Below are 10963 nucleotides of genomic sequence, written 5' to 3' on the forward strand. Positions count from 1 at the left end.
ATCCAGAATCACACTTACCTGTAGTTGTAATGTTTCTTTAGACAACTTTAATCTGGAAGAGGTCTTCAGCTGTCCTCTTGCTTTTCATGACATAGTAATGTTTTAAGAGTACATTCAATCCAATTTTTACAAATAACATCCATCATTCATGGGCTTGTCTGACTTTTTGCTCATTAGAGTCAGTTTGTTTGATTTGAGCAGGAATATCACACATGTGGTATTGTGTCCCCCATGTATCCCATCAGGAAGACTCGATGTTTATCCCATTTTTGGTGATGTTAAATTAACATTGATAACTTGGTTAAAGAGTTTCCACTCACGCCCAGACTTCCCCACTATAAATTTACTATTTCCCCTCTGCAATGAGTAATTTGAAGAAAGAGACTTTGAGCCTACATAACTTCCCTGTGGGTTGTCAGGTTTTCACTTGATAATTATAGTAGCATCTATTCATTATTCTCACCCACATAAGTTATTACTACGCTGATTGCCAATTGGTTGGCATTCTCCAGTAGGAATGCTTTTTCCTTCTTTCTGATTTATTTAATTATGTACTTATCATTAAGGACTCACTAACTCTTATTTTAATAATTGGTTAAAATCCATTACTGTTATTTCAATGCTCAAATCATCACAAATTTAAGCAGTGAAAGCTTCAGGATGACTCCTGTGGCCCTTTGACACATCCTGAACATCTTTTGAGCACTCTCTTACTTTCTGGTACAAAAAAAATTCCTGACTCATCTCTACTCTCCCTCCGAAGCCCAGGAATCAGTCATTTCTTCAAGGAGCCCTGCTTTCATCAAGTAGAGAGAGTGGCACCTGACTCAGATCTGGACTCAAGATATATTCACTGCTATTAGGCCCTTTGAGTGGATAAAACTAAGAAATATGTACATGTGGATACTTATTAAAATAATGAATTCATAATATCTGCAATTCCAACCCTATACCATAGGATTCTTCCTTTTCCATGTTTGTATCTCACTTCACCAATAGTGAGAATCATCATTTGCTCATTTGCTCAATCCTTTAAGAGTTTTGGAATTATAACACCAGAACACCACAAAAAAACAAACCTTTTAGTAAAGTCCCAGTATTTGTTTGCAGTTCTTTTTGGATTAAGATTAAAGGGATGTAGTCAAGCTGCTATGTTGCTTCTGTAAACGAGGACACGAGCAGAACAAGTTGCACAACTCTGGAGACATTAAATAATAAGCAAAAGACTGACACTCAAGTAAATACCCATATTCAGACCAAAGAGGGCACATCCAGCTGGGAAAATCATCCTCCCAACGAACTGCACTATCCCACATCTCCCTTGATGAATTAATGTATGGGGGGAGGGAGGGGACAGCCACCTTACCTGCGACAGCACAAGAAAAAGCCAAGACCCAGTCTGCTCACTGGCCTTGACTATCATCCAGACTTATCCACATTAGTGTCCCTTACAGCAATCTACTTGTCCAAAAATCTTAATCTTCTTATTTTATATGGCCCTCAAGCCTCATACCACCAGATGTCCCCACAAATGCCCTCATGGAGAACTAAGCGCAGTTCTCCAAAGAGTTTTATTTCCTGGTCCTTGGCAATGGTCTTCTAGAGAGAGTTATCCCGCATAGATGCATCCCCACCGGTGTCCTAGTAAAAAAATGGGCACTCTTACCTTCAGCAAATGGTGGCTCATACTCTGCACACTTATCCCCAATATCACTAGTGGGGCTCGTGCTTGTCTTAAGTGGTTCTGCCTATATCCAAAACTAAGTTGATAGAGCAGCCACTTTCAATTAGATCCATGAAACTTTACCATGATGTGCTCACTGTAGCCCAGTTCTCCTACTGTACACCACACTGACCTGCAGTGGTAAACACCACAGGCTGGATGACAGCAAAGAGACAAAGGTAACAGATTTAAACTGGGATTTGGAGGACTGCTCTTCTCCCTGAAAAATAGACTAGTCGCCATGGAAAATCTTCTGACAGGTCCTTCATACCTGAAAGTAGGGCCTTCCCAGGAGAGTCAGAAACAAGAAAACTATATTAGGTTTTGTCTTATAGCAACTATATTTCATAATACAGTGATTAATAATACATATTTGCTTAGAAAACTTAGAAAATAAATAAGCAAATAAAAACTACCAGTAATTCTACCACACAGAGATAACCTCTGTTAAATATGTCAGGGTCTATCCTTGTAATCTTTTTTTTTCCCTAAGTACAAACATGCAGAACTGGCAAGTACTGTCCAGCAATCCTCACATTCACAAGTTGCAGACTGGTCACTCATGCTCTTTAAAAGCAGAAAACCATAAGGCTTCAACTAAAGGGGAGCTTCACCCATAACTACATATAGATTAGAGAGAGGTTACTTCTGTCCGGTTTCATCTGTTAGACACACCCAATACAGCTTAGTCGACAGGGATTATTGCTCTCTTCAATTCTGATCTCAAAAAGAACCAATCACTACCTGGAGAGATTTTTTAAAAAGACTTATAAAGTCTAATTTTTAAAATGACTATAGGGCTACCATAACACAGTATCACAAACTGGATGGTTTAGAAAAACAGAAATTTATTATTTCACTATTCTCGAGGCCCCAAGTCCGATATCCAAGTATCACTAGGGCCATGCTTCCTCTGAAGTCACCCGGGAAGGGTCTGTCCCAGGCCTCTCTCCTGGCCCCTGGTAGCCTGGGCATCCCTTGGCTTGCAGATAGTCATCTTCTTCCAGTGTTTCTTCATGTTATCCCCACCCCCACCCTGTGCATGTGTCTCTGAGTCCAGATTTCCCCCTTTTCTGATGATACCAGTCATATTGGATTAGGTGACCCTAATCTCATTTTAACTTGATTACCTCTATAAACACCCCCTCTAGAAATAAGGTCACATTGTGAGGTACTGAGGGTTAGGACTCAAACATATTTTCAGGGACACAATTCAACCCATTACAATAACCAAGGAAGGAAACACTTTCTATTTTACAGATGAACAAATTGTAGACCAATGTTGCGCAGTACCAAATGGGAAAGATTTCAGAACCGCTACTGAGGAGATAAGTTGCGTCAACTCCGTTACAGAGACCTGGCTGCACGAGTCAGTCTTAACTGGCATGGGACAGTCACCTTGTATTTTTCAAGTTCGTGTTTGCCTCTTCTCTCCTGGCCTGAGAAAATACAGGAAACTAAAGGAATGGAACCATATTTTTAAAGCTCCTTGTATATTTATGATGAGCACCTTTGGAGGCTTCTGTCCCCACATCTGAAGCCTAACTTGAGCTAAAACTCTCTGAGGGTGCAACTCAGAAATTCTTTTAGGGGAAGTTTCCTTCCTAAATTGCCAGCATCACTGCTCAGGGGGCCTACGGGTTTAAATCATTTATTGTCAGAGTTCAGACTTTCCACTCCCCTTCCCCACAGTCCAATTTTGTTGCTATACCTCATTTCCTCTTCCACTGATATTTTATCCATGCTACCATCTTCACAATATGGGAATAAAATAATCCACTTTTTGGGATAGGACCAAATTTGAGAGACCATCAGGTAGTTGCATAGTTTATAAACTATCCTAAGAGGTGACGTTTTGCCCAATTTTTTAAAACTCCAAAAAAAGTAAATCTCATAGTGGCATTTCCCAATTTTATTTACCACACTAAGAACTTCTTCACAACAAACTACAGCTGACCCTTGAACAACCTAGGGGCTAGGGGTGCTGACCTCCCCTTCAAAAATCCATGTAATTACAGTTAGCCCTCTGCATGCAGATTCCCAGCCATGGAGCTTACCCTTGAACAACACAGGTTTGAACTGTGTGGGTCAACTGAAAACTCCACATGCAAGTGCACCTGCTCAGTTCAAATCCGTGTTGTTCAAAGGTCAACTGCAATTCCTTCTGCTGGAATTTAAGTGCATTTCCTTTCTCAGACTTCATGGAGTGATACACAGTTTATCAGAATTTGCTTTAAAGGGGTTATCAATTATTTTAAAAATCCCCTCAGCATTCTCTTTACCAAACTACAAAAATCAGACCCTTTAATCCTTCCTAAATTGTATCTAATATAGTCATAAAATCAATAGAATGATTTGTATAGAAAAATGTTAATCACTGGCAGCTTTTCTCTTAATCTCGGTGTATCCTCTTAGGCTGAAACTGGACACAGTACTCACCTAGTCAGGTCAGATAATAAGAAAGGGGTTAGGGGAGAGATGGTGGGGGAAGGGATTCAAGAGGCTTTCACAGAACCTCTGTAAGAGCAGCTGAACCTCCATGGAACTGGATTTTTACCTGGCAGCTACTCTCTCCATCCCTCTCTGATGTCATCATGGTCTCGCACCCGGGCATTTGCTGAGATCTCTTTGCTGGGCAGACTGCTGATCTCCAGGTTCCACTGTTGATTCTGCTTACCTGTGGCTCAGCATCAACATACTGCCTCCTCTAATCCAGTACCACCCTACTGACTGGCTCAAGTCCCACCCTCAGCCCAACCAGCTGTGAGTGGAAAGGCAGGTCCATCCAGTCCTGCGGAGAGACATTTATAAAATGGTATTTTTCTTTCTTTTGTGTAATGGACAAGGTTCCATGAGAGCAGTTATTGCAAGGAAGCTCTCCTTCCACATCTCCTTTTGGTCCCCTATGAATCATCTCATTACACTTCTAGAATGACTCCATTTCTTTTTTTTAAATCCTCACCCAAGGATATGCTTACTGTTTTGAGAGAGAGAGGTAAGGGGAGAGAGCATGAGAGAGAAACAGCGATTTGTTGCTCCTGTACACACCCCTTCTGGGGATCGAACCCACAGCCTAGGTATGTGCCCTGACTGGGATCAAACCTACAACCTTTTCATGTATGGGCTGATGTTCCAACTGAGCTAACGAGCCAGGGCTAGAATAATTCCATTTCTTAATCTGCCAAATTTTCAGGATCATTTAATTCTAAATATTTTCTAATTTATTACTAGTTACTTAGTAATATTTTTAAATATTCAAATATGTCACAGGAGTTCATTAAAAGTGAGAACGAATGACTAATATTCACCTATATGGAAAATTGATTTCAACCCTGACTGGTGTGGTTCAGTGGATTGAGCACGGGCTTGTGAACCAAAAGCTCGGCAGTTTGATTCCCAGTCAGGGCACCTGCCTGGGTTGTGGGCCAGGTCCCCCCCCCCAATTAGGGGGCACATGAGAGGCAACCACACATTGATGTTTCTCTCCCTTTGTTCCTCCCTTCCTCTCTCTCTAAAAATAAATTTTTTTTGTTTAAAAAAGAAAATTGCTTTCAAAATTACCTAAGGAGATACATATATTCACCTTTCATGGTATTAGTTTATTGAATTTTAGTGGAATTAAATGCCTTATCAAAAGCTTTATTTTGGAAATGTTCTGCACAGCTAATTTTTCTGGCTCTTCCCATTCCTTATTTACTGTTTGACCTTCTTAATTTACTACTCCCTCTTCTCAGGTCTGCCTGCCTGGCTCGCTCAAATCCTATTAGGTTGCAGGCATTGTGAAAGGCTTCAGTTCCCCTATGCTCTCAAAATAGTTAGTTGTGTTACTACAAGGAAAAAAACATATCCTAATATTTGGTGATATTTTGGGGGGACTGTTTTCTAATGAAGCTCTTTTAGTATTTTATCACTTTTTCAAGAATATTAAAACAATGTTTATAGTTTATAGGCCAGATCTAAATTTTGCAAAGCCTATCTTCAAGCGCCCTTGAGTACAAACACTTTTGCCCACTGGAGACTCTCACATACCTTACAAATTAAAAAATCGTGACACCAATCACACTTACAATGCTAAAAGAAGAACACAATAGAACTAGGCCCTGTCTCAGCATACCCCTTGAACTAAATGACTCAGCTACTAGCTTTTACTGTGCTTCCTAAGATTAGTGCTTAGGAGAATTTTTGTTGAGTTTAAATACAAAATGGTTCATACATGATTGTAAACATGCAAAAATATATCTGTATGTGACCTGGAAAGCAATAAACAAAAATGAAAATACTTGACCTTATTTTTAAAAGATACTTAATAACAATACTTTAAAAAACTTTTACTTGGTTGAACACGTAACAACTCCAAACTTCGGACTTTTGGCCTAGATGGAGGTGTAGGTGGAAACACTGTATCTCCTCGCACAACCAAGTTTATGAACAACAAATATTTAAAAACCAGAACACAATCAAAACAGAGAGAAAATTAAACTGTACCAAAGTCCAACAACAACAAACCATTCATCCAGAGGGGAAAGAGGGGCGGAGTCAGCAACTGGTGGAGCAGGGTCGCATATGAAAAAGCAGCCAGACCCGACCCAGGCGCGCAGGCAGCAGTTGGCAGATCCCAGGCATGGGGTAGCAACGGGTGGACCCAGTGAGGCGCAAGGCGGCTGGCTGACCGCGGTCACACATTCGTGCATAGATAAACCAGGCAAAGGAGAGAGCAGTGAGACAGACCATGCAACCCAGGGCCCCAGCACCGGGAAATAAAGCCTAAAAGCACCAATCGGAAAAACTTTCAGGGGTCGACGTGCCAGGAGAGGCTCCCAGGCTCCCAGAGAGTCAGTATGAGAGACCCACAGGGTTCTGGAGGGTGCACAAGCCCACATACCCAGGAACCAGCACCAGAGGGGCCAATTTGCTTGTGGGAAGCAGTAGAGAGGACCGAAATCTGAGAGAGAGGAGAAAAAAAAACACTATTGCCCCTCTCTGACGCTGCCCCCACATACAGCCTTCAAGACCTGGGTTGCCCTGCCCTGGTGAACACCTAAGGCTCCACACCTCATACATAACAAGCCCAAACAGACCAAAACATTATTGCTCAAGAACAGCTCAAAGCCCCAGAGCCAATACTTCTAAGTGACCAAGAGACAGCAAACCTATCGGATGCATAGTTCAAAATACTGATCAGGATGCTCACAGAACTGGTTGATTTCAGTCACAAATTAGATGAAAACTGGGACTAAAATCAATTGAGTGTACCAGAAGGAAGAAAAAAATGACCAAACAGAAAACAGTGAAGAAACAACAATTCAAAAAAAAAAATGAGGAGAGGCTTAGGAATCTCCAGGACATCTTTAAATATTCCAACATCCAAGTTATAGGGGTACTAGAAGGGGAAGAGGAACAGTAACAAGTGGAAAACTTACTTGAACAAATAATAAAGGAGAGCTTCCCCAATCTGGCAAAGGACTTAGAATTCCAGGAAATCCAGGAAGCTCAGAGAGTCCCAAAGAAGTTGGACCCAAGAAGGAACACACCAAGGCACATCATAATTACATTAGCCAAGATTAAAATGAAGGAGAGAATCCTAGAAGCAGCAAGAGATAAGGGAACAGTCACCTACAAAGGAGTGCCCATCAGACTGTCAGCTGATTTCTCAAAAGAGACCTTACAGGCAAGAAGGGGCTGGAAAGAAGTATTCCAAGTCATGAAATCCAAAGACCTACATCCAAGATTGCTCTATCCAGCAAAGCTTTCATTTAGAATGGAAGGACAGATAAAGTGCTTCTCAGATAAGGTCAAGTTAAAGGAGTTCATCATCACCAAGCCCTTATTATATGAAATGTTAAAGGGACTAAAAAAAGAAGATAAAAAATATGCACAGTGAAAGGGCAGCAAACTCACAGTTATTAACCACCACACCTAAAACAAAAACAAACTAAGCAGACAGCTAGATCAGCAGAACCACAGAAATGGAGATCACATGGAGGGTTAGCAAGGGGGGGGTGAAGGAGTCGGGGGGAGAAAGTACAGAGACTAAGTAGCATAGACGGTAGGTAGAAAATAGACAGGGGGAGGGCAAGAATAGTATGGCAAATACAGAATCTAAAGAACTTGTGACACATGGACATGAACTAAAGGGGGGAATGGGTGTGCAGGGTGGAGGGGAATGAAGGGGGGCAAATAGGACAACTATAATGGTATAATCAATAAAACATACTTAAAAAAAAACAACAACTCCACCCTGGCTGGCGTAGCTCAGTGGATTGAGCGCGGGCCTGCGACCCAAAGGACGCAGTTCAATCCCCACTTAGGGCACATGCCTGGGTTGCAGGCCAGTTCCCAGCAGGGGACGCAGGAGAGGCAACCATACATTGATGTTTCTCTCCCTCTCTCCTTCCCTTCTCCTTTAAAGATAAATAAAATCTTTAAAAAAACAAAACAAAACTCCAAACTTCCTGAAGGTTTGAGTGTCTACTTAAATGAAAAGACTTTCTTTTATCATTATTTACATTCCTCATTGGGATCCTGAAAACTTTCCACTACTGAAAGTTGTTGAATGGTGGCTTATTCCCTCCTGTCAAAGGAAACATAAGGGGAAATAAGATACTTTACTGTTCCCGGAAGGTTCTGAATCTTCAAAATGTTATCAAGACTTGGGGTAAATCCCAAAGTTTTGACTCCTAATAAAACCTGGTGCTACGAACATATCCTGGGCACTCAGGACTTCCTGCTAAGAATGGGCAACAAAGATCTGCTCTGCACAAAGTCACTACTCATGTTTAAATCAGTAGATTTGTAATATTTTAAAACATGGAGCTTACATCTCAGAGGAGATACTTACATGTAAACTGAATCTAAGAAAGGCCCTGAAGAAGAGAAAAATAATATTTTGTCTCCAGATGGGGAACAGCAGAAAGAACCCAAGGAAGTAAGAAAAGAGAAGGTCGGCACTGATCACTGACCATCTAACCTTAAGGGTAGGTTCAAAGTATAGAATTTTATATCTGAAAAGGAATTTACAGGTCTAATCTATATCCTCAATTCACAGATGAGGAAACTTGAAGCTGATTTATTTATTGAACAAACATTTAATGAGTATCTACATGCTCAATGCTGGAAATGCAATGAACAAGACATGATAGAAAGAGGGCAAGTGGCTTGTCCAAAGTCACAAAGCAAGTTAGCAGGTAAACTGGGGTTCTTTGCACTAGATCCCTATTTTCTCCATTTTTTAAAAAAGATTTTATTTATTTTTAGAGAGAGGGGAAGGGAGTGAGAGAGGGAGAGAAACATCAATGTGTTGTTGCCTCTCACATGCCCTGCACCTGGGACCTGGTTGGCAACCCAGGCATGTGCCCTGACTGGGAATTGAACCAGCGACCCTTTGGTTTGAAGGCCAAAGGGTCTATCCTCTGAGCCACACCAGCCAGGGCTGAATCCCTATTTTCTAATAACATACAATCATTTCTGCACCTGTAAGCACATTAAGCATATATATATATATATATATATATATGTATATATATATATATGTATATATATACATATGTATATATATATATAATATAATACACACACATATATATAATTCAGATGATGTTAAAATATATGTAAAGTAACCATACATAGTTTCTTAATTAACACTTCAACACTTTAAATGGTAATTTCCTTGGAAGTGCTAATTTCTTATCATTAGGTATCCCATATACAAATTTTAACAGTTTTTCAAGGTGATCTTCTGGTCATACAAACTAGGACTCTTTATTCTATTTCCTTTAAATTATAACTTTCACTCAACTAGTGTTCTAATATTTTATTTTCAATAAATTATTCTATTTTAAAAGACCTACTTCTCACATTAACCAGTTTACCCACCTTAATCATTCATAATGTAACCAGTTTGGTAACTTTAGTGTTTTAATACCAACAGAGATATAGTTCCTCCTTTATATAATTAATACAAATGTCCTGCATTGGGACTTATTTCTCTAAAAGAAAACATATGTACCTTATTTCAAAATGAACAATGGCACCTATTACAAAAGGGAAAACAAAAGTTTGGAACCAAACTTTTTTGTTGCTTGTTTTTTGCTGATTTAGTAACCTGAAGAAAACCAATAGGGGAGTCCTTTAGCATAGGAAAGGGCCGGAGCCCGCTACTGGAAACAATCCTATAGTCTCAGAGTTCCTCTTTAATTAAAACAATGCATCAAGATGGTGTGCAGTTTTTGTAACTTATTTAAATAAAGTTTATGAGACCCTCCTGACTGGAAAGTAGTAATTTATATTCCAGCCACTCTGAGAACCAATGAGGGGAGAGATGAAGGAAGTGAAAAGCGACCTGTGCTACACCACCACTGCTACATGAAGCTGTGTCCTCAGACTCTGGAAGGCTCTCTCACTGCTGCTCTTCCTTCCCCAGCCATTCACTCCCTGTTATTGTTTGTGCTCTCTCTCTTCATGGTAAGGTCTGTTAAGGGACAGACACTGGGAATTACTCATCTCCATATCCTACCCTGAATCACACAGCACATAGCCAACACTCAACAATGACTACCACAGATGGTAACCAGAATTTAAAGATTCATAACATATTCTAATTCATATATCCATACTCTAAAACTAACTGTAATAATAAAAATTGAAAGCACACCAGGAATATATGGTTGTACCTCAATCATCAGGGTCTGTTAAATCGCAAGGCAGGGCTGAGCATTTTGAATGATCTGGCTGTATAAAAAAACATGGTTCAAACTGCTGTAAAAAAATGACACATTTCTTTTTAGACAGAAAAGACCAATTTCAAGCCTCAGATAATGAAAGATAGAAGAAAACTTTCAGGATTAAAGAAAACATTAAGTGGAAATAAATGACAAGATAATTTTATCTCTGGGTTAAAACATTTTAATATACATAAGTATAGTACTTCATATAATTTATTAATGTCATTTACTATAAGACACTGTAATTAATTCAGTGACATCAATATTGACCTCACACAAAGGATGAAAGCTGAGTTTTCTTGTGTACCGAGTCCAAAACATGTACTGAAGAGTTATCACACACAACAGTTACAAGAGATCAACTTTAAGGATGACTTAAATTTACAGTAGGTGCTTCACAGGGTTTTCCCTCAAGACCTGAAAGCCACCCGGTGTGGCCGTGTCTGTGCAAATGCCAGCTCTAGACTGCCCAACTACCTCCTCTTCCCAGCCCCACTTTTGCCTGTTTTACTGCTGCCGC

At 40.1% G+C, this 10963-nt stretch overlaps 1 protein-coding gene across 1 annotated transcript in view; it reads right to left on the bottom strand.

Annotated features, from left to right (window-relative positions):
• Positions 1-10617: 10617 nt before the first annotated feature.
• Positions 10618-10963, bottom strand: part of EMC7 (ER membrane protein complex subunit 7) — a 14798-nt gene continuing 14452 nt past the window's right edge. Inside the window, exon 5 of the mRNA XM_037056142.1 lies at positions 10618-10963. This exon is cut by the window's right edge and continues 106 nt beyond it. Coding sequence (XP_036912037.1) covers positions 10917-10963 — 47 coding nt within the window. The 3' untranslated portion in view covers positions 10618-10916.

Source organism: Sturnira hondurensis, unplaced genomic scaffold, assembly GCF_014824575.4.
Source record: "Sturnira hondurensis isolate 20B ecotype Veracruz unplaced genomic scaffold, ASM1482457v3 Scaffold0008782, whole genome shotgun sequence".
Lineage (NCBI taxonomy): Eukaryota > Metazoa > Chordata > Mammalia > Chiroptera > Phyllostomidae > Sturnira > Sturnira hondurensis.